Source organism: Pezoporus occidentalis, unplaced genomic scaffold, assembly GCF_034315485.1.
Source record: "Pezoporus occidentalis ecotype Australia unplaced genomic scaffold, CSIRO_AGI_Poc_V1 ctg218, whole genome shotgun sequence".
Lineage (NCBI taxonomy): Eukaryota > Metazoa > Chordata > Aves > Psittaciformes > Psittacidae > Pezoporus > Pezoporus occidentalis.
In genome coordinates this window covers 359,818-384,637 of record NW_026914051.1, presented here as the reverse complement: position 1 = coordinate 384,637, position 24,820 = coordinate 359,818, and the positions used below count along the sequence as shown (strand labels likewise).

The following is a 24,820-nucleotide window of genomic DNA, read 5'->3' as shown; positions in this document are numbered from 1 at the left end:
ATACTGGACTATGTCAGTATTTTCCGATCTTCTTTTTACCTGTTTAAATGCATGTGTAATGCTTGTTCATCTGAGGTAATTTAAATTTAATAGAATTTTGGAATGACATTCTCAGGACCTTTCTTACTAGTTTTAAAAGAGTTGGTACTTTAAAGTTTTTTATACAAATTGAAGCAGATTTTTCATTTTTAAATACTTTTGATGAATACTGGGGATGAAAACCTTTGTCCCACTGAGTACACTTACAATTTAATTTTACACTGTAACTTTGCCCTGTCTTCAGGGCAATAATTCTTCGAATTTCCAATGAACCTTAATAAAATAATTGGCTATTTATAAAACAAGCATTTGACCAATCATTTTAACTGTAGTTGAGAAAAAAATCTAATTAAAAAGTGAATCAACATGAATCATTTTTTATTACCAACAATGCTCCAAAAATCTCAACTACATGAGTAAACTTAAATTATTCAGCATTAGAGTGTAACTGCTAACTGGATTATTTGTTAAAATACTGAGGTGGGCTCATGGCAAGGAGTCCATTTATTTTCAAAGCAAGTCTGAACCCAGATCAGTAAATTAGTGTATTTCCCTTCAGGTATGCCAAAATAATTGTATTCTTTCAAAATACAGTTGTTTATGCATTTCAGAACAGCATGAGCATAGCGATATATCATTTTCACATGAGTACAGTTATGGCATTGTGTTTTGAAAAATGTTATTAGATGGACAAGTCATGGAGGATATGACAATGGATGTTCTAAAATGACTAAAACCAGACGGTTATATTTGTTCACGTCTGTATTTGATATACGGCATGAAGTGTATTCTTTTATGGCCAATCTATATACATCTCATTTAAGCCCTCATAAACAGTGGTCCATGGGACTTCAGTGCACTTATGGTGCGTAAGTCCACATAATTGTGCTGCATAAAGGTAAATTTTACTCTTTGCTAATACCTCTCAGATACATACTTCTAGTTGCTCATAAATATATTTTACTGGTTGTGAATCTTCTTTTTAGATTAAATCACAGAAATAATCTAGCACTGGAAAGAGGAGAATGGGTTAGATCTTCTGGCAGAGTTCTCTAACCTTTTCTCCACTCTTGTGGCTGTGAAGTACCACAATTTCTTACATTTAACTTACAGAGACATGTAACAGATTAAGAAAACATTTATAAATCACTTAAGATAGGTGGGCAGTGAGGTGAATTGAAACAGGCTGAATAGTTGGACCCAGAAGATGGTGATCAGTGGTATGAAGTCTAGTGGGAGGCATATCACTGGTGGCATATCCCAGGCATCAATACACGGGTCAACACTATCCGATGTGTTCATTAATGACCTAGACAGGATCAAGACAGAGAACACCCTCAGCAAATTTGCTGCTGACAGAAAACTAGGAGGAGTGGCTGACATGACAGAGGGTTGTGCTGCCACCCAGAGGGACCTCAACAGGCTGGAGAAATGGGATGAGCATAAACCTCATGAAGTTCAACCAGGTGAAGTGCAAAGTCTTCCCTCTGGGAAGGAACACTAGCAGGCACCCGTACACTGGAGAAGGCTGCCCAGCAGGAAAGCAGCTTGGCAGACAAAGGCCTGGGGGTCTGTGAGACAGCCATACACCCTCATGGCAAAGAAGACCAACAGTCTCCCGGGCTGCATTAGGCAGAGCATTGCCATCAGGTAGAGGGGGTGATCCTTCCCTCTACTCAGCATTTGGGAGGCCAAGAATCACAGGATGGTTGGTGTTGGAAGGGACCTTCAAAAATCACAGAATCATAGAATAGTTAGGGTTAGAAAGCACCTTCAGATCATTCCAACCTAAACCATTCTGTAACATATGCATATGGCATATATGCCACTTACATAGTATGTATTATCTGTGGCAAATACTTATTTGCTAACCATTTATGAATCATTTTATCATTTGGACTATGGTAATCTCCTGGTCTCCTCTGCAAAGAAGAAAAGGAAAATCACACCTCCTTCCCTGTAAAAGATGCAAAATGTGTATGAAGTAATTTCCCCACATCACCAACAACTGTCTAGCATAGGAGGGGAAATACTTCTTGCAGTGACTTCTGTCTCCATCTCACTGACAGCTCTGTTATCTCAGATGCATATACTTTGGTTGCTCTTCATGACTCACAGATGTATATGCCCTGCGCTAAAAACACCTCAGAATGGGAACTTCTATTTATGGCAGCTGGCCCATGCAATGTCACCTTTGCTTGATGATCCAAATAGGTTTATCCATTTTCCACACCTATGTTTAGCAGTTTAGGAATTGCCTTCTAGTCTATACATATTATCTGTATCATAACTTAGGGCCCTGGGTGGCACAATGCCTGTGAAAGATCTCTATATTTGCTGAGAAACGGCAGGAGTTTCTGTTAGAGTTCTGAAATAATGAAGTCAGAAATAAATACTGTAAACTCTGAATTTTACATTCAGGCAAAGGTTCTTTTCACCTTTCACTTTTTTCCTAAATTTGGGGTATATTTCCTGCAATATTATTCTGAAGGTTCCTTAAATATTAAGTATGGCTGACAAAGAAAATGGAAAGGATAAGAAAAGAGCATACTGATTTCTTTCCAGAAAGGAAAAGTACTGGTATGGAAGAGAATATTGCTTCTAAATAAGCTCTATGAACTACATGAGAGTAAGGACTACATGCATAAACAGCTCTGCTAGATACACAAAAAGATCACATAGAATACATTTTCAGAACCAGATGCTTTGCTGACTTGTGTAGAGGATAAAATGAAATCTGACAATATTACAAACCCTGTCTATTATTTGCAGGTGAATAGCTATTTAAATTCTCTTTTATGGGGTAATGTGTACAGATCCGGACCGCGGAACAATTCACTGCTAATGCTTTGTTGTAAAGGAGCAATTTCTGAATGCTATCATTTTTGCTTATTCATGGCCAAGCACAGATCCCAGCAGAAGTCCTTCTGAGATGATAAACAACTACTGAAACTATGTGCACCTGGGCAAAAAAAGTACTGCAGTAAGAACTAGTAAGCTCCTCTAGAAAGCCTTAAGAGTATGTATGCCTTTATTAACAGTAGTTATTGAAGGGGGTCTATCACTTTCAGAATTATATCTCATCTGCTGGAAATGTAGAGCTCAGTTCTACCTTTATATCCCTCTGGATGCTCCTGCCTCTCTACTTCTCAGGACCTAGTACTGGCTACATGAGGTGACTTGATCCCACTAAAAATCCTTTCTTGTGGTTTAGTTTGTACACTTTCAGACCAGCTGGGTCTGAAAGATCATTCAGACTGAAGTCTGATGGGGATATATTCTCAGGAAAGATGGACACTTTGGCAATATCAGGTAATCATACTAGAGGATTAAACAGAATTCAGGCCAGATCATAAGACTTTAGAAAACCACGTGCCTCCTATAACGTCAGACATTAGTAAGTCAAGAAAAAGAAGATAACCAAGATCTATTCATTGTTTTCAGTGTACTTGGAGAAAAACGTAGGACAAACCAGGTTATAGTAGAGGGGCAGGATCACCTCCTTCAACCTCTGGTCACGCTCCCTTTGATGCAGCCCAGGATACAGCTGGATTTGTGGGCTGCGAGCACACACTGAAGCTGGCTCATGTTCATTTTCTCATCAACCAACACCCCCAAGTCCTCCACAGGGCTGCTCTGAATGTCTTCTCTGCCCAACCTGTAGCTGTGCCTGGTGTAGGACCTTATACTTGCCGTGGTTAAACTTCATAAGGTTGGCATCAGCCCACCTCACAAGCATGTCCAGGTCCCTCTGGATGGCATTCCTTCCCTCCAGTGTATCAACCTGTCCTGGGTTCAGCAGTAGCAGTCATTTTTCCCCTTCTTGGTAGCTGGTGCAGTGCTGTGTTTTGACTTTCAGCCTGGTAACAGAGCTGATAACAATGATGTTTTGGTTTGGCCAAGGACTTTGTGAGTCTCATGCTCTGCCAGCGAGGAGGGAAAGCTGGGAGGAAGCAGAGACAGGACACTTGACCCAAAGTGACCAAAGAGGTATTCCATACCACAGCACGTCATGCCCAGGATGTAACTGGGAGTTACGCGCAAGAGCTGGTGCACTGCAGGGTTGGAGGAGGTATCAGTCAGTGTTTGGTCGGGCTGAGGTGGCAAGTTACCAGTCGGCTGGTGCTGAGGTGTTGTATTCTCTTCCCTTGTTATTTCCTTTATCATTGTTATTATTGGTGGTAGCAGTAGTGATTTGTGTTATACCTTAGTTACTAAACTGTTCTCATCTCAACTTGTGGGAGTTGCATTCTTTTGAGTCTCTTCTTCGTCCCTCTGGGAGTAGGGATAGGGAAAGAAGGTGGGGAGTGAGTGAATGAGTTACCTGACTGGGTTTAAACCACGACACAACTGAACCACACAGCTTGGTGTCATCTGCAGACTTGCTGAGGGCGCACTCAATCCCACTGTCCATGTCACTGACAAAGATGTTGAACAAGACTGGTCCCAACACCAATCCCTGAGGGACAACACTCAGGGATGTTTTCTCTGTTCTAGGCTGGTGGGTAGATGGAATGCCCAGTGTGTACACAGGGAATTTTAACTACCAGATAAATATATTTTAGATTATTTTTTATCTCAAAGGGATCCGGTTCTTGTTCTCTGAGACTGCTGTCGCATGAAGCAAAGAACAGTAAGTAGTGATGATCAAGAGATTTTTTAAAAAAATGCTATTCTGATTCAAACTAAAACACTCATCCAGATGCCAAACATAAATAATGGTATGTTATTTAACACATCAGAATAAATGCAAGTGAGAAGAATATCCTGCATATTCATATGCAAATGTGACAGCACTGTGAGTTTTGCTTGAGATATTTTATGAATACAAAGGGAATTTGTAATGCAGACTGGTATACACTATTGGACTATTATCTCATTATGTTGAGCTCCAATCCAAATACTGTCTTCTTAAGGTTTGCACGTGTAAGTGATCATCTGATGCAATGTCTTCCTTCTCTCTCTCAGCATATTGCTTACTTACAAATAAATCCACTGATCTTGTAAGTGTATACACATGAATAAATACTAATAATTTCATATGAGTTGCTACACTAATGAATATTTTTTTTGATCTTCCCTTTAAAATGTTCTTTGACTTCTTCAGATTGTTCACTGGCTCTGCAATATAAAAAACCCCACCTGATTACTAAATTTTTTTTAATTTTTAGAAAAATTGCCATGTGAACGGTTCATGTTCCAAAGATTGAAGTCAGTCATGCAATATTCAACTTGTTCAATGAACAATGGAAATACTAATATTCTCTGTAATAATACGGAACTGCACAGTCATGTGCCAGCACGGGTTCCTAAACCACAGTATTTTAATTCTGCATCCTTGACACACCTACACACAGATGGTCGAGCACAGTGGTTTCTATAGCAGCAGAACAATAAAAATAAAAAAAAAATAAATTAAGAAGCCCATTTTTTTTTCTAACAGGTGCCTCCTGACAGATCAGAATTTGCCACTGTGTGACAAATTCTAATGATAAGTTTTGTCTCATTAAATAATGAGATTTCATATAAAGACTTCATTTATCTTCATTATCTTCCTCACAGAAATGTTCTGGTGTATCTGTAATGAATCTGTGAGTGCAACAAAGACTAAAAGCAATAATTTCTTTAAAACTGTGGTGTGGCTGTGCTGATCCTAAACCTTCACAATTGCTGAGCCTACCCAAATGAGCACAAAAAGCGGGGAGAAGGAACAAAGAACAGATGCTTAGTTCAGCTCCAGTTTTCCTGTGTTCTCCCTCTAGCTGACCATAATTCTACAGTGGTTCATTGACTGTTCTCTTGTGTGAGACTGAGTGCACCTTCAGCAATTTTGCAGTTTCTCCTGGAGAAACTGGCTACTCATGGCTCTTGCATGGTATACCTTTCACTGTGTAAAAAATTGCCTGGATGGCCAGGCCCAAACAGTGGTGGGGAACAGAGTTAAACCCAGTTGGTGTCGGTACACAAGTAGTTTCTCCAGGGCTCAGTATTAGGTCCAGTTTTGTTTAATATCTTTATTAATGATCTGGATGTGGAGATCGAGGGCATCCTCAGTTTTCAGATGAGACCAAATTAAGCAGGAGTGTTAATCTACACGAGGGCAGAAAGGCTCTGCAGAAGAAGCAGGACAGGCTGCATGGATGGGCTGTGGCCAGTGGTATGAGGTTCAACAAGGCAAAGTGCCAGGTCCTGCATTTGGGCCGCAACAACATGAAACTAAATGATTTAGGATTCTATGAAGCCAAGCTGAGTGGTGTAGTTGACATGCTTGAGGGAAGAGACACCATCCAGAGGGATCTTGAAAGGCTGGAAGAGTGGGCCAATGTGAATCGCATGACGTTCACCAAGGCCAAGTGCAAAGTAATGCACCTGGGTTTGGGCAATCTCCAATAACAATACAGATTGGTGCATAAATGGATTAAGAAAAGCCCTGCAGAGAAGAACTGGGAATTAATAGTGGATGAAAAATTGGACATGAGCCAGAATGTGTGATGACAGACCACAAAGCCAGACATATCCTTTGCTGCATAAAAAGAAACATAGCCAGCGGGTCAAGGAAGGAGATTCTCTCCCTCCACTTTCGTGAGACCCCACCTGGAGTACATGAACATGTTAAAGTGGATTCTCCTCCACAGCACAGCTGCGATAGCAGTCAGAGGGCTGGAACGCTTCTCCCATGGAAAAAAGCCTGGAAAAGAGAAGGCTATTGGCAGACCTTAGAGCAGCCTTTCAATGTAAAAAGGCGGCTTGTAAGACCTATGGAGAGAGAGTTCTTACAAAGGCCTGTAGTGACAGGACAAAGGGCAATAGTTTTAAACTGAAAAAGGGTAGATTTAGATTAGATATTAATTAGAAATATTTTACAATGAAGATGGCACAGGTTGCCCAGAGAAGCTGTGGCTGCCCCATCCCTCGCAGTGTTCAAGGCCAGGTTGGAAGGGCTTGGACCAACCTGGTCTAGTGGAAGGTGTCCCTGCCCATGTCAGGAGGGTTGGAACTGGATGAGCGTTAAGGTCCCTTCCAACCCAAACCATTCTATGATTCTATGATTCTACAATCTACATCATCTATCAGGTCAGAGCTGCAAGTATCAACACATTCAACAATAATAATTCCATACTGATGCAATAATCTGGTTACACACTGTCTTAAAGAGTTTCTGCTTGATGCACTTTCTTGAAGTTACATTGTGTAAGTAATAATTTGGAAACACCTCAATATTAAGCCACTTAGCATCACAAGACTATGTCAAAGAAACTCTTGTTCAAAGCTTTAAGGAAAAGGCTTATGACTACATAAAGCTAACGATATTGCTCTCAATAAAAAGCATTCTCTGACAATTGGAAAAATGAAGTTATATAAAGAGACGAAAAGCAGGCTTATTCATAAAGTTCACTGCTTGTCCAACTGACAAACGTGAAGGTAAAATTTTATGATAACAGAAAACAGTTAGAACCAGTAACACTATTTAAAAGACCACACTATCAAGCAAGGTGAGTTTAGTTTTTTCCATCACTGTTACTCAATTTAAAGTCTCTTTTCCTTTGCAGAGCCTTTTTCTGCTAAATCATTGCTACAATAGCATTGAGACCATTCCCACAGAGTAAGCTAAGACTGAACAAAAAGAAAATGCACAGTCATCACACTTCTGGAAAGCTGCCAAAATGAGAATATTGAATTTGGAAAACGAAATAGAGAACACAAAGCAGTAAGAAATGCTTATTTTCTCAAGTTCTGAAACGGAAGGGAAGAATAGCACTTAATGTCACAAAATTTCCAGTGAAGAAAACAATCTTGTACCGCTTTTCATTACAGAACTGAAATGAACACATACTTTTCTGTAAGTATGAAAGGTAAGTATGAAACCTGCAAAAGGAAAAAAACAAAAGAATAAAATGTCATTGAGGTTCTAGATAGCAGTTTTTGTTTGTTTGAACACATGATCTTGAAGAAAATAAAAAATATTTATATAGTAGATTCTGCATGGAATAATGCAGTATTAAGTGACAAAGAATGAGTGTAACAAATCAAGAGATGCTTAATTTACTGCTTCTGTTCTTATCCAAGAAAACTTTCTACTGATGTAAACTAAAGTTTGAATGATTACTGTGATATCATGTATATACTTGAAATATCCTGTTTATCTGTTTTATCTAAGTATGACATAGATGAATCATAGTGTTTATTTCCCTGTCTGTTACAGAAGAACCTCCTGTAAGTCCTGAATCTACTCATCATTTTCTTGCAATATTTATCTGTTCCAAAATTACTTTAACAGTATAATCCATATATTCATCCACATTCTCCTTTCACAAAGCCATGTAAGACCATTTACATGTTGCTTTCAAAAAACCAGTCTACTTGTTGAACCTCTGAAAGGCAGTATTTGTGTTTTTTTTTTTTTTGTAAAAGTGTTTTCATTCATAAATGTAAAATTTGCAAGACTGTTTGCTAGTAGCTTTGTGTAACGTATTCCGAAATATAAACCGTCTTACTCTGAGGAAACCCACTGAAAACACACATTACAATATTTACATTATAAAAGAGAGAATGTGTGATGTCATTGCAATGGGATAACTATTATTGAACTAGAAGAGATAACTTTTTCACTCAGTATTCATTACTCATTCAAATATAAAAAGGAATTTGCATGTTGAGCAACACATCTCCATATGTTATCTTTTCAATGCAGAACATCAACAAATCTAATTTCTTTCACAAACAGCAATCCATGCATTTTTGGAATAGCAATTTCTTCCCACAGCATAATAATACTAATCTGTAAGAAAGACAGTAATTAGAGGAACAGAATTTACTCTCCTATAAAAGATGTTTATAATGTATGTCTATTGACAACTTGAGTGACTTTGATACTACAGAAACACACGCCGCCTTAAAAGTACCATCCACTGTATAGTTCAGTCAGTGTACAGGTCACAAGAAGTCCACTCCTCTGTTCAATATCCCCATAAAACCTTAAAGCAGTCTGAAAGATCTATTTGCTTCCACTATGACATCTTTTGGAAGAAAAGAAGACAGCTTAATAAAAGCCTTAGCTCAACATCCAGTTCTGGTTAAAACAGGAAAAATCAAAAAGAACCTTCAAACAAAATGCTGCATAAAGTATATAGAAAGCACTGGTAAGGATCTTCTACCAAAGAAATGGTGCAGCTTTGTCTTCCATATAGGTCACTGTCGCAGTAAGCTGTTATCACAGAACAACAAAGATTTTGAGAAGGCCACTGAGAAACTGTCTAGAAGTCCTGGAAAGACTCTCATGCAAAACTGCAAAGGAAACAATTTTAAAACTGTTTGCACAGGAAAAATAAGACAGAGCATGACAAATGTATGCAAAATAATAAGTGGCATACTGAAGGCACTCAAAAGCTGCTCTTCTTCTGGACACAGAATACACAAAGAAAGAAATAGTTAAAGATGCTGGAAGACAGCAGGTTTGAAATTGAAAAATGATTTTTTTCAATATAAAGCATAATGAGACTATGAAACTTCATCAGGAAACTGTTACAGTCAGTAATCCAAGAAAAAAAAAATGCTACTGTAAATGTCTATGAATGAAAAGAATAAACAAGACTGTATAAGCAAATGTTAACAAGAGTGAAACAAAATTGGAGAGGATATTACGCATCCTACCTGGGATTCTAAGCCCATCTCTGGCTATTACGAATGAAATAAAATCTTCAAGTGGGGGGCAAGTTATGCTTGGTATTTTCATGGCGAAGGTGATGACCCCTTCTGAGGAGTATCCAGTGTTGGCCTATTACTTGACATTTAACGTGTTTCCTCTCTGGGCTTCATGTCGTCTTAGCTCAGTCACCTACTGCTTTAACTAAGATATTTGTTTGGATTTTAGGGAAAACAATCCCCTACTTCCAATAGTCCCAAAATTGCTGTCACTATTTTTCAGCCTCACTTAGTACTTACTTACATGTGTGATTTGCTGCTCATTACTTCATTACTACTACAGAACTTATTGCTAGTATAATTTGTTAAAACTATTAAATTAGACAGCTAATTTAAAGGAAAACTAACCCTCAACAAAATAAAAAGTAATAACCTGGGTTAGATTTAGAGCTCCTCAAATAGATATTGGTCCCCTAAAGAGAAACTAAGGAAAGATTCTGACTATCAGCATGGGATTAACATTTGCTATGGTGCAACTGTATGTACCCCACTACACTAAATTTGCCCACTCAGCTATGGGGATTGCTGGCTTGGAACAAACTGCATCTGTGTGAGATACAATTGGTTCTGGCCTCCAAAACAACATAGCTGCATGAGAACCACCTGTGGAGAATGGTTTCTGGAATGCTCTACCACCAAACTACAGCGAGGAATGGTTTAGCAAGAGCACTCACTCATTTTAACACACAAAATCCGTGCCACAGGATGGTCTACACTTTCCTCACAAGTACTTCTTCCCAGTAGCTAGAAAAGTCACTAGGATTTGAATTTGTTGGTAGAGCTGAAGCTGTGTACCATGCATCATGTCAACTGGTCAGAAATGCATGGCCACTGGCCTTTCCAGTTGCAGATCCGCAGTTAAAAGTCACTGTCCTTGTATCCGTATCAAGCAGGTAAGTGGATGCTTTTTTGTGACAGAGGAGCATTTAAAGAACATACTGATCTTAGGTATCACCACAAAAATCTGCCCAGGTTTCTACGTGTGGTAGACTTTCTTTTCCAGACATCTGGTTCGATAACACTGAAATGGGAAATTTAATTTCCTTTTTTGCCACTGGGAAATCACAATCTTTATAGATTTGAAAATTAAGATCAGTTTTGCAATAAATACACAATCAGTGAAATCACTAATGATCTCATTTATAATTTTAATCACTTATATGGGTAAAAGGTCAAGGAGTATTAGAAATACTGACAGGATGTCTGCTGATGCATATGACAGAATACCAGCTTTGGGAATGTACCCTGACTGCAAAATCAATCACCTTGCTTAATTGATTCAGGAACAGAATATCAGACATGAAAAGAACCTCAAGATAAAAAACCCTGTACAAAAGAAGTATAATAAGATTTTTGGAAATCTAAGCAGTTTAGATAAAGATATGTGTCTTGAAATGAGGTAATTTTAATTTACCTTTTTTATGAGGGAACTACTTTGACAGACTTTTTACTCAGTTTATAGTGAGCTCAGAATTGAATTGCCAAACTTTATGCAACAGAGGAATTTGTATCAAAGGAACTTTGAGCTATCATATAAAAGAGTTTTATTAAGTTCACCGCTGGAAGTCCCATACTTCTTCCTGAATGCAGAGACCTCATCTGCTGCTTCTCATAGCTGACATTCTTAGAGATCTTCTGAACACCCATTGTATATGATTTATTATCACATCTTAAATCAGATTATCTGAAAAGAACAGAATTTCATTCTCCCCCAGAAAAGTAACTGTTCACATAAACTTTTCTTAAATCACTTTAGCTGTCTTTTGGGGTTCTAGTCTCCCCACAGTGAATCTGAATCACCCGTGTGAAAGCTCTACTTTCTTCTGAATTTGATATAAACACACTGTGCTGATTAGCAGGATCATAATCTTGCCTACTCTCTTAGTCTTGAGACTTTTGAACTACTTAAAGGCTGGCAACAACTACCCTCTGCCTTCAGGACTGCACCATGAACTCAGTCCCCTCTCTTTACTGAGTGTTCTAATGAAATATGACCATTAAAACAAAAGGAAGTCAGTATGACTGTTGCTGGCAGTCAGCTCCACTGGATGGCCATCCCCAGAATCAGGGCTAGATGGAAGAGAAGCCAAAAGAGTGGAAAATATGCAACTTTTCCATGTGCCTAGTGGAAGAGGTAGACATAATTTAACTAGAGTAAGTTAGTGGAGCTGCCTATGTTATCTATGCAATTGAGTTAAAGAGTATGGTCACAGTTAATGAAACTGAACATCCATATTTTAAGGTGTTTGAAGACACTTTCCAATCAGTATATAAAGGACATAACAAATATAAGTAGTTATTTGAGCAGGACTGCGTTGGCTCCTGACACTTCAAATTACAGACAAGCATATAAATGGAGCACATAATTTAGGCAGATTGGATTCAGTGCTTACCCACTCTGATTTGAATGAGTGGATTTATGTTTTATGTGCAAATGGAACTGGATCCATGACTGAGTCTTTAACCTTCTAACTCAGTAACAGTTGGCTTCCAAATGCAACAATAACATGAGATTTTAAGAAACATACTGTGTGCTTTATTGCACAAAACACAAAATTTGCCACGAGTTTCTCCTTAGGCAAGCACTTTTCCTAAATGAGTTGCACATAAAAAAACACCAAACCAACCAAACCAAAAACCAAACCAGCTTCTATTTAAGTGCAAATAGATAATGCAGATCATCCACGGATCCTGAAGGAGCTGGTGAATGAAGTTGCTACGCCACTGTCCATCATATTTGAAAAATCATGGCAGTCAGGTGAAGTTCCCGATGACTGGAAAAAGGAAAATACAACCCCCATTTTCAAGAAGGGGAAAATGGATGACCTGGGGAATTACAGACCACTCAGGCAAAATCTTGGAGTAGATTCTCCTGGAAGGCATGCTAAGGCACATGAAGAACAACAAGGCGCTTGGTGACAAGGGTAGAGCATTTGACGTCACCTACCTGTACTTGTGCAAAGCATGTGACACTGTCCCTCACAACACCCTTGTCTCTAAATTGGAGAGACATCAATTTGATAGATGGACCACTTGATGAATGGCCGCACGCAAAGAGTTGTGGTCAATGGCTCAATGTCCAGGTGGGGACCAGTAACGAGTGGTGTCCCTCAGGGATCAGTGTTGGGACCAGTCTTGTTCAACATCTTTGTCGCTGACATGGATAGTGGGATTGAGTGCGCCCTCAGCAAGTTTGCCGATGACACCAAGCTGTGTGGTTCGGTTGGTACACTGGAGGGAAGGGATGCCATCCAGAGGGACCTTGACATGCTTGTGAGGTGGGCTGATGCCAACCTCATCAAGTTTAACCATGCCAAGTGTAAGGTCCTACACCTGGGTCAGAGCAGTCCCAGGCACAGATACAGGCTGGGCAGAGAAGAGATTCAGAGCAGCCTTTGCAGAGAAGGACTTGGGGGTGTTGGTTGATGAGAAAATGAACATGAGCCAGCAGTGTGTGCTCGCAGCCCAGAAAGCCAACTGTATCCTGGGCTGCATCAAAAGGAGCGTGACCAGCAGGTCGAAGGAGGTGATCCTGCCCCTCTACTCTGCTCTTGTGAGACCTCACTTGGAGTATTGTGTGAAGTTCTGGTGTCCTCAACATAAAAAGGACATGGAACAATTCCAGGGGAGGGCCGCAAGAATGATCAGGGGCTGGAGCACCTCCCATATGAAGATAGGCTGAGAATGTTGGGGCTGTTCAACCTGGAGAAGAGAAGGCTGCATGGAGACCTCATAGCAGCCTTCCAGTATCTGAAGGGGGCCTCTAAGGATGCTGGGGAGGGACTCTTCATTAGGGACTGTAGTGATAGGACAAGGAGTAACAGGTTAAAGCTTAAGCAGGGGAAATTTAAGTAAGTATTATCTCATTCATAATATAAAACACCACACGTAATACAAAGGCCAAAGACTAATATTCTTTTAAAAAACAGATCCAATACCAACCCTCAACATTGCAAGGAATAAAAAGGCTGCTATTTATAAATACAATGAAAGTTACTGTGTGGAACTTACTGTGCTGGCAGTGAATCCCATTAAATCCCTGTGGACATTTACAGACATATCCTTTGAATGTGTCACCTCGGTACGCTTCACTAATTTCACAGATCCCACCATTATGACATGGATTAGGAAGGCAGGGTCCTGAAAAAAAGAGAAGTATATATATATAATAACAACCATAATAATTTCCGTCATTTACATACTTTCATTAAAGAAATAAAATCCCTGATGTAAAATCCTATATTCTACCAACCTGCTAAGAAACACCATTCACTTATTTTGGACAGCTTGCAAGCAAGGATTTTTTGTGAACAAGAAAAAATATGAAGCATGTCACTACTCATTAATCATAATATTATTTTTTAATACAAGAGAAGACAGGAGATAGAGAAGCTAAATCTTGCTCTCCTATTAAGGATAACAAGCATTCTAACTTCTATACCACTGAGGAAATAATGTATTAATAAAATGTGCCTATCATGTACAGTGGGACATGTACAATATGCCTCAATAATCACTACATGTCAAGTTAGTAGTCTGAGGAGATCTTTGCTATGTGTTTGGGTGACTTTATGAACAAAAGCTTTTTTTATCTGGGCCAGCAGTTAGCAGCTACTAAACTAACTATTCCATTTCCATTGAGTGCCTTTTAACATACTCACTTCAAGCTGACTTCAAAAAAGGTCTTCTTACATTTTTTTTAATTTTTTTTTTAACTAACTGCATGCTAGGATACCAAAAATTTCAGCAGGAAGATCTAATTTGATAGGTTTGAAATGACCATACATACCTTTAAGTAACAGAAGTTTTTGAATTGAGATCTAAAGTTTATTCATTTAGTGGCATGTATATTAAAGCCTTTTACATCTTATTATCTTACTAATATTACCTGTAACATACCTTAGTATTTTTATAATTTTTCTTTTTCAGTCTCACTTTAAAGAACAGATGATCACTGACTGGTAAGCCTCACGTGCAAGTTTGTGTGTGAAAAGATTCACGAATTCAGCATAAAGTACGTTATTTGCAACTTCTGCCATGTACACAGAAAAGTATTCTTTGCTTATTGAAGTGCAATGTGATAATTATTCACTCATTTAAAACTGAATTAAAAAAAAAAAAAAACAACAAAGCCCGAACACCACAAACAACAAAAAAACTGAACAGAAAATAACTTCTTTCCACAGCATAATTTATAGAAAATCAGCACTGGGAATTGAATGATTTCAACTTAAAATAGCTATAAGGTTAATGTTTCTGAGGCTCTGCCTATTAGTTTGTTTTCAATTACAAACCCAAGCTTTGACAGATGCTCAGAGCAACAGCATTCAGAACATCACATTAGTGAAAGCTGCACTCTCTAAGAAAAGATTAATTCGAAAAAGATAAAAATTAACAGAATGACAAGGATATCAGAACACATTCCCTAGTTATAATTGCCCCGGTGGTTATAGCAATTTGAGAAACTACCCATGTGCACATTTCTATTAAAACTTATGTCAGTCTATTTCAGGACATAATCCCACAAAAGTTATGCTTCTGTACATTATTAAACGTAGGATATGTCTCAATGGATGCAATAAATAAAAGATGTGAATATACAGCAGCTTATTCTAAATGCAATTAGTGAAAAATTAAAAAATCAGGAAGATTGAATGAAGCAATGAAACATCCTAAATAAATGCGCTGAAGCTACTAACAACATCTAATTTTCATTAGTTAGCATTAATTTCCTAAAAAAGGACATCAGTTAGACTAATCTGCATTCTAAAAGAATGAATGATTGAAACTTTAAAAAGCCTGTATTATCATGCCTTGTTTCTCCTAGTTCTCCAGAGGACCATACTCTGAGTTCGCACATCTTCAGGATATTTAAACTGCATGAACCTTCAAGCATGTGGTTCCTTTTTTTCCCTTTTTTTACTGAGTCTATCTGATCCCTAATTCAAACTATACACGTTTGAGTGTCTTGAAGGATTTGGGCCCTAATCCTGCTGTCATAGCATTTAAGAATAAAAAAATAGTACATAAGATTTGGCGCTTTTGCCAGACGATGAAAAGCCCCAACTAACTTCCATAGGCATATTTAAATAACATTGCATTGAATGCTGGATAATTAATCTCCTGACAATCTAATTAATATTCTCGATTACTCGGATCTATAGCAGCAAGTTCAAAACCATCCTTCTTTACCAAAAAAAATAAAAATCCAAACTTGTCAACCAGTTTTCAAAAAACAATGGTTTTTCAGGGATTTGGTTTTCTAAATCAATAGCACTGTAATACTTTTGTAGGTAATCTTTAAATGGCTTCCAACACAAAGAGAACAGCAACACTTGATCAATATTAATGAGCAGTAGAATTCAATGGCACACTTTCCAGGCATTTTTATCCATGCTCATATAAAATAACATCAACAAGATTAATTGTGCATTCCCAGTAATAGATCTATTCCTTTTGCTGCTCTTTTGAGTTCTTCTTTGTGCAGTTACAGTCGTATTAGCCAATATAATCAGTATAGTCCAAAACATGTCAATCTATTATTCAATTGTAATCCTATGCTGGTTTTGAAAAACATATTGAAGATTAAGTTAAAGCACAGCAGGTTTTAATTTGTTTAAGTGCTTTTACTAGAGATCTTGGAGACTTCATAGATGGACAGATCAAAAAAAAGCATCCTCAGTAGAGTTGCAAAGGGGCTCAAGGCAGAACCCTGTTATTTGTTTACTTTTTTGATAAGTGAAGTCAAGTTAAACTTCGTAAAAATAAAATCTTGTATAGTGAAATACTGAAGTTGTAATTAAATATTTCCAAGAAACATTAGTTTGCCTATAGCAAGAAAAGCCTGGAAAGCAAAGAAAGCATCATTTCATCAATAAGAATGTAATTTCTGCATGTGTTTGTATCTGTACATGTGAGGTACGGCACTAATTACTGTCCCCTCTAAGTGTTCAGGATGCATCAAAATAAAAAAAAAACAAAACAAACCAACCAAACAAACAAAAAACAACAAACACACAAAAAAAAACAAACCCACCCCCCAAAAAAAAAAAACAAAACCCACCCCAAAACCCCCAACATATTTCTCAAGCCTCCACCAAAGAGTTTTTGTTTTTTTTTTTCCAAATATAAAATCTGCAGATGCTTTGTTGGGAAAGACATTAAAAAATATGAGGCAGTTAAAAATGATGTAGTTAAACACGAACTCTACAACAGTCACATCTTCCTCAAAGTCTGATTCCTCAGACTCAAAAGTATGCTTGCTTCTCTGCTGAAAGAAGATGACCAAAAATCAAAGCCCATAATTTCATAATAAGACAAGATTAAATGAGGAATATGAAAAATGTTAAGCGAGGAAAAAAAGAAAAATGTACTCCACTGGAGTGACACACGCCAAATAATCACATTTGCTAAACATAAAATCAGAGACAGTGTAATATGAATGTTAGCACTTTTGATGGTATCTATCTCTCTATCCATCTTCTCTTCATGTAGAAATAATGTAATTTTAATGAAAAATTCTGAATTAGATATTGACCTTGAAATACACCAAGATGAAGATACTGTTAGCTACAAAGTTGACTGCTTCATTTATTTTGTGGAGTATTACTGAAGTAGGACTAAACAGATAATAATACTCTGATGACACAGTAAGCTCCAAATCCCATCAAAATAAAGACTGGAGTTAACAGCAAACTAATAAAAAGTATAAAATTATTTTATATTTAATTGTAAAAGTAAAATAATCCCTAGGTGCTTGCCTTCACATCACTAGCTTTTCTTAAGTACCTCTTGGCTCTACATGAATGTCAGTCGAATACAGTGTTTTTCCTCTCTGGTATGTTGGAAACTTCATCAGAGATCCCTCACACAGTTTCGACATCAGGAGTTTGAAGTCCTCCCTCCACCCATGTTTCGATAATACATAATACTTTTGACATGTCCTTTGTCAAAGCAAGGTCTTCAAAATAAGGTGTGACAGAGCTCATTTAGCAAGAGCTTTTATATTTCGAAATGAATATGTGCAGAAGAAGACAGTGGCACGTATGACTTCTTTCAACTTTACAGGAAGAGATGAATTAATCTCCTTGCTGCTGGAGCCAGCAGAATGTATAAGCTTCCTATGATGAAGGAGGTGAGCTTACAGTTTTCAAAGTTTGACATACAAAAATCTAAAGTAAAATATAATTCTATTTGAAAGAGACTGTCTTCCATAGAGACACACAAATGAGCATTCAGATCCAGCAGGAATGCCCCTACAGGTTCTGATAGAAAGCTAGTTTATTGCACAAAAAGGGCAGGAATATGACAAAAGCTTCTGAGGGTCTCTGATGTTCCTCACATTTACTACTTTGGCTATTAATTTAATATGATTGTGTAGGGCTCACCTGTCAGAGGCTGGTTTTGAATGTCCCTATCTGTGTGTCTGTGTGGGATACTTCAGAGACCATTTTAACAACCTGACAGAAACGATCCTGCATTTGCTGAGTTCTGGGTATCATTAAATCATACCAAAATGCATACTCATATCTTGGCCTAACTATAGGTTCAAGCACACAAGTATGACATACCCATTACAGCAATGCAGCGCAGGGAGTCAGATCTCACTAGTACGCCTACTTCGAGCTATGCACCACCTTTGTGGTTAAGGTTCAACTCAAGTATTTTGTAGATTTCACCTGTATTTAGAAGAAAACTACCATTTTCCAAGAACACTTTTGATGTAGTTGTTCCATACTTGAAACTACAGCTACTTCTTAGCTGCCTGTTTTCCATTGCACTGTTTGAGGACATCTGAAGATAGCTATTACAGCATATGTGCTATCGACCTTTTGCCACAAGGGGCTGTAACAATGAAAATGGTGTCGGCTAGTCAATATGGTCATTCTGTACTTAAGTATGAAGCATTTTCAGTAAAGAACGAATGCAATGTAGTTCTGCTTTTGCTCTTTCTTACTCATATTTTCCACCCCCCCTTAAATGTCACTCTGTATTCAAAATCTGCATAAAAGAATCCTAAAATTCCAGACTGGTTTGGGTTGGAAGGGACCTTAAAGCTCACTCAGTTCCAACCCCTGCCACAGGCAGTGCCACCTTCCACTAGACCAGGTTGCTCCAAGCCCCATCCAATCTGGCCTTGAACCCTGCCAGGGATGAGGCAGCCACAGCTTCTCTGGGCAACCTGTGGCAGGGCCTCAGCACCCTCCCAGGGAATATTTTTCTAACATTTTAGGGTTCAAACCCCATTATAATGGCGCATCATGATAAGGCTCAAAATAAATAAAGGAGTCATTTAGTTTAACCAATACCCACAGAAGTCAAACAATGTATTTTGAACTACCTCATCCTTCAAGTCTTCCAAAGCGTAAGAAGAAATTCTTACTTGCCCAGCATACTTGAATATTTGTAGAAGAGAGAAAAAAAACACAAACCAAACCACAACAGCACCTACAGACCAATAAATTTCATATAAATTCCCTTTTTAATTTGCCACTGTTGATAACATTTTGCTGTTAGGATACAAATGAATTTTGTAACAACAAATACTTATTATACCTCCATCTTTGTATTTATTTGAATAGTTTAAATGAAGAACAGGCACTGAAGAACATAATTCATAGTTTATGTGGAATATTGATAATAGTAACCAATTGTTATATATTATTCCAGTTAATGAGCAAAAGTAGTAAAAATAATTAGTTACACCTCCTTTTCATTAACAGTCTCAAAATATCAGCTTTAAAAAAATAAATAAATCTGTTCAGCCTGGCTCATAAGTAAATTAGTACTGTATTAGACTCTATCTAACTTTATTTCATTATAAACTAATGGCACTGATCCAGACTTAATTGCACAGTGATTAAATATTTACCTTGTTTTTAATGCAGCAAATGGAGTGTGCTGATGATAATGATCAAGGTGTCTCCAGCTGGATGAAGCAAAAGATAGATTCACCCCTTGACTGCAAAATGCTTAAGGTTATTTCTGTACATTTCCATCTAATTCTACTCCATGGATTTCTTTTACAGAAAAGAAATGTAAACTGTTTCTCCAGCCATCTCCCAACCTCTTTCTAACTAAGGAACTAAGGTATTTTCTGAGTAGGTGTTATTTAAACTTGATGACTATAGAGTGCCTTTCCTTAATACACAGTCTTAAGCTTCACCTTAACTGTGAATGACAGATTATACTCAAATTTGAGGCATGGCCAATGTAATAGGCAATGTAGTGATGACCCTCACAGGGTGAGGCCTCAAAATGCTCCAAAAGCTGGAGAAACTGTTCAATGTACTACAGGACATTTCCCCCAAGTTCTCTCTCATTATTGCTCCTCATACTCCTCAGCTTCCAAGCTTGAGTATTTTCTTTCTTCATTTTCAATGCTGTTACGCAGCTCTTCATATCCTTTGCCACTTACACATATGATTCTGAATCAAGCCCACAGGATATATCTGAATATAGCCCACTGGTTATCTCATAAACCTACCATATCAAATTAATGTGAGACCTGTTCTGCATCTCTGCACAACCTTTCAAACACCTGCTTTTACTACAGAAAATCCAGGTTCAGGGCCTTTTACTTCTCTTCCTCTAATTTTATCTCAGGCATTGGCATAATTCTTTTTCTCCTATACGACAATGTTTCTGTTATTGACTTCCCTCATTCTTGCTGACCCAAGTGTGGAGACTTGCTTGCTATACCCCTTTTTTTGTGATCTACTCTGTATCATTGTAAAATCTAGGTTAATTTTCCAACTTATGTCAGAAATATTTTCCAAATCTCTTTTTTTTCAGTTGATTCCAGTTCACATCAAACAGAAAAAGATCTGTGAACACAGAGAATTTTGCATTTTGTAAAAATTTTGCTGAATAACTACAAGGGCTTGGAGAATTTTGTATGTTAAAATATTCAGGGAATTATTATAGACTGGGATGTTCAAAAGATTCAGTTCAAAAGTGCAGTTCCGACAAAACTGATGTCTACAGAGTCCGTATTAAAATAAACTATCCAAATCCATTCTCTACAGAGCTGAAACAAATCCATTTCTGTTTTAACTGCATTGGTCTGTTGCTTAATTAGAATACACCCATCAATAAGGAAACTATACATAATTTGGTGCCTAATGTCGAATATCACTGCCAACTGGAATTTCTATTTTTATTATTGCAGCTCCTGTCATCGTATGTAAAGATGACAGCTTTCATGTTTCACTGCCAGCGTTCAGAACCTCTCATCCTTTTTCACTGTGTTCAACTAATAACTGGAAAATGGAAAAAAAAACCTGAAAAGATTATGTGAACTTTAATTATAACAGCAAATAGATTAAAATCCAGTTAGTCTTCTTGCTGAGCATTCCAGTGGGAAACAAAAAAAATGCAACAGCCTAAACTTGTGCTACTCATATTTGTATGAGTCAGGTCCTAACTACTTAGTGTTGCATTAATGACATGGAAACAGCAGAAGAGAATCTCAGAGGGTGGGTATCCTTAGGACACAAAATATTATTAAAAAGGGATGAAAGAGAATAACTAAATGTGAAGTATACCTATTGACCAAAAAGCCATAAAGTTGTACAAAGTAGAAATTAAGGGAAATAACCAAGACTTAACACTCCAGTCATTTATTTCCCTTTTTAATGCAGAACAGAGGAAATATAACCTTTCCTCACTGTACTTTCCCAGATGTCATCAAACTCTTCAGATTTCATGTACCCTATCCTAAATCCTTTTGAGTTCTAGATCCTGTCACTATCTCCAACTCTTACTCCTTTTGTACCTAGATCATCATTCTGTTTCTTCCTCATACCCAATTCCTGCCTCATACTGTTCTCTTGACAACTCAGAAAAACACAAACTGCAAACCACACAAATGTAAAATCACAACCTGTGTTTGCAGTTATACGCTCTTTAAGATACATAGTAGTCACTGGATATCTGCTGCCTTTGCACCAGCTACATCCATAGCACAAATACAAATTAATTGCCCTTGATTGATGTGATTAACATGGAGTTAGTTGTACATGGATGAAAATACTGACATATTTTGGTGGGTAATGGTAATTAAGTAAGTCCTACACAGCAATACTGGAGATCAGTCTTTTCTAATAAATAATGCTTTAACTTAGAACTCCTTTTTGTACTATTATACACAATGCAGGTGTTAAGTACAGCTCATTGCACAGATAAATTCTGACTTCAGCACAGCCTGAAGGGCTGGGGCATAAGACGCAGTACTGCTGATGCCACAACTATACCCCTTTAGGGAATGTCTTGGCAGACTTCCTCTGGAGCTACATACTTTTTTTCTATTGTCTACCATAAAGCTGTGTTATGGGTAGGTCATCAGACACATCCAGCTTTCCTCTGGTTTGCGAGATCCACAGATCTGTGCACAGGCATAATGATGGCCATATCTATCTAAGTGACTTGAGGGTGTGAATTAGACATAATTAACTCCCCCTCATGTCTGGATAGATGACCTGTGTGCATGTCAATATTCTTTTTCCAAACTTGTCTAATCGGTAGCTTGATATGATTCCTGAAAGGGAATCTATAATATTAGTCATCTGTTGACAGAATGGAGTCAGGCACAAAGAAGGTTGTCTGGTTGAAAAATGTGGATGCTGCAGTTAGGTTCTGAATGACAGGGAATAAGACCAATAGCATACGCTATGAAAACAAGCCCACTACTTCACTAATGTAATGTGAACTTTCACTTAGTCTGTCGCTAGTTACATGACTTAAACACTTTGAAGCAAATTATTTGAATTTATTATGAAATTATAACATACTGCTTGTATTTTGCTACCAGAAATTTAGACAGAAACAAGACTTAATGACAAATATGCTACATGATACCTTCTGTCCCTGTCTCTACTTAAGGGAGGCTAAAGCAGAACACTAAACCGACAGGACCACAGACTGCATTTTGTTTCAAAAAATGCCCAGTATTTCTGTTCTGCAGAAAAAAAAATAATAGAACAGTTTTCTTGTCTAGGGCACTGGATTAAAAAAGAAAATTGAGAAATTCCAGGTCACTATGGAAAGATTAAGAATCTGTTATTGAAATAGTGTCACTCTTTCCATTAGTATATATTAATAAATAAGTACTGCTCTGCAGTTTTAACATGACAAAATACTATGGAAAGCTTCCAGGTAACAAAATTCATCAATAACTGTAACAAAGACTTGTAAAATTGCCGCCAAGTGTTAATTTGTGCTTTGCAAGTAAATGTTCAAATATGGTACTGCAGGCCAATTGAATATATAAACCCTTATACAGACATCTTTTTTTCTTGAGTTATGGCTTGTTCATTGTAGCTAGCCATTTCAATAAAACTTCTGGAATTCCAAGTATTTTCAAATAACTTCTGAGGTATATAAAAGTACAATCTATTTTCACTTTTTTTTTTTTTAATAGACAATTAGACATTCAAAGGAGCATGTTATTTTTAACAGAACAGTTATCTTACAACCACAGCTCCCCATGAGAGCCAGTGGAAGTTGTGTCTTGAATAAGTAATAATTATGCACTTCTGGACTGGACTGTGAGAGCTTCCACAATTTTACTGATTTCCAGACACAATGATAGTTTTCATTTGGCAGCTTATTACTGTACAGTACTATAGATTTTATGTAAATGTTTTTTGCCAGAATTTTGAAGTCACATAATATTTACCCATAAGGAGTAGTACTGAAATCAACAGTTTTATATAAGTGGAAAAAAAAAAGGGGAAAAAAAAAGCTGTTTCCAGAAGAATATTTTGAAATACTATAATTGTATAATTAAGATTATGCAACACAGCAGAAAATAGATGCACACTACATGTCATTCTTTAAGCTTAATAGTTGATATTCATGCTCTGAGGTAAAATAACATTTAGCTAAAAGACTTATGTGAGAAAAAATTAAAATGCATTTTAATTGATGGTTAAATCAGTTAAACTGATGTTAGGGTTCAAAACAATATACAACAAAAAAGAATCTACTAGATTTCTAAAACAAAAGAAAAAGGTAGGTCTTGCTTCTTGCAAATAGCCATCAGCTTACGGAAAGTCAATCTGTAAGAGCAACGATGAATGAGCTGATGTGAATTAAGTGTTGCTATTTCAAGAAAGAGTCTTAGAAGTTGCTGCATACATGCAGAAATCCTCACATTGCTGAGTAAACTCAGTTAAGCCTTTGCTTGATATTTCTATGCCCCTAAAACAATTTATGTTCCCTTTATGATAAGAACTACACTGTGATTTTATCAGTAATGTTACTTCAATGATACATTTTAAGGAGGGCTGCTTAGTTTTGGTCAACATTAATGGCAGGCTATCTGTGGCTGTTTATTAAAATATAAATGTCAAATCTTCCTTCTCAACATTTTTTCCCCATTCAAGCTAGGGTAGACTGAAAGATCTTCTCAACACCTCAATGATACATCTACTCAGAAAGTCCAGCTAACTGATCTGTTACTGGCAAATAGTACTGACTGAAGCCAGAGACAAGACAGTTTGGGATAGCAGGCTTTTTTATTTGTTACTAGGAAGAAGAATAGTAAACAGTGTGATGCCGGAAGAAACTCATTTGGATGGAACTGGGCATCAGATCAGAAGCTGATGCGACAGACTGATAATAAGAAAAACCAGATGGATGAAAACAACCTACCTTAGCTCTATTTTAAACCCTGCTCTTGGTCCTCCAGGACACTTAATTCCATTAGCAGATAATTCCATTACATGTCAGTTTTAACACTTCCTGAGCTTTGATGCACTCAAATCCACTGCAGTGTAATGGTATGCACATTGATGATGTTGATGGATAAAATACTGCTGTTTCAGACATTAAGCGCTCACTTGTCTGACTGCCTGTCAATTGATGAAAATCATTGATGAAATCATTGATCAGCCAGTTCAATAAAATATGCGACCTGCATATACAAACCTTTCCTTGTTATAGTCTCCCTGCAATCTGTGTACCTATATAAGAAAATAATCCTCAGCATCACATCTTCCCCTGATTATAAAATGGGTCACACAGGAACCTGAATTTAACAGAATTATCATATTGTCTCAGTTCAGCCATGCTCTGT

The 24,820-nt window shown here is 37.4% G+C and overlaps 1 protein-coding gene across 2 annotated transcripts in view; it reads right to left on the bottom strand.

The window, feature by feature from the left end:
* EDIL3 (EGF like repeats and discoidin domains 3) overlaps nucleotides 1–24,820 on the bottom strand; it is a 274,356-nt gene that overhangs the window by 140,869 nt on the left and 108,667 nt on the right. For both annotated transcript variants that reach the window (XM_062619997.1, XM_062619998.1), the window contains one exon: nucleotides 13,753–13,881. In XM_062619997.1, the coding sequence (XP_062475981.1) occupies nucleotides 13,753–13,881 (129 nt within the window). The remainder of the gene's footprint in view (nucleotides 1–13,752; nucleotides 13,882–24,820) is intronic.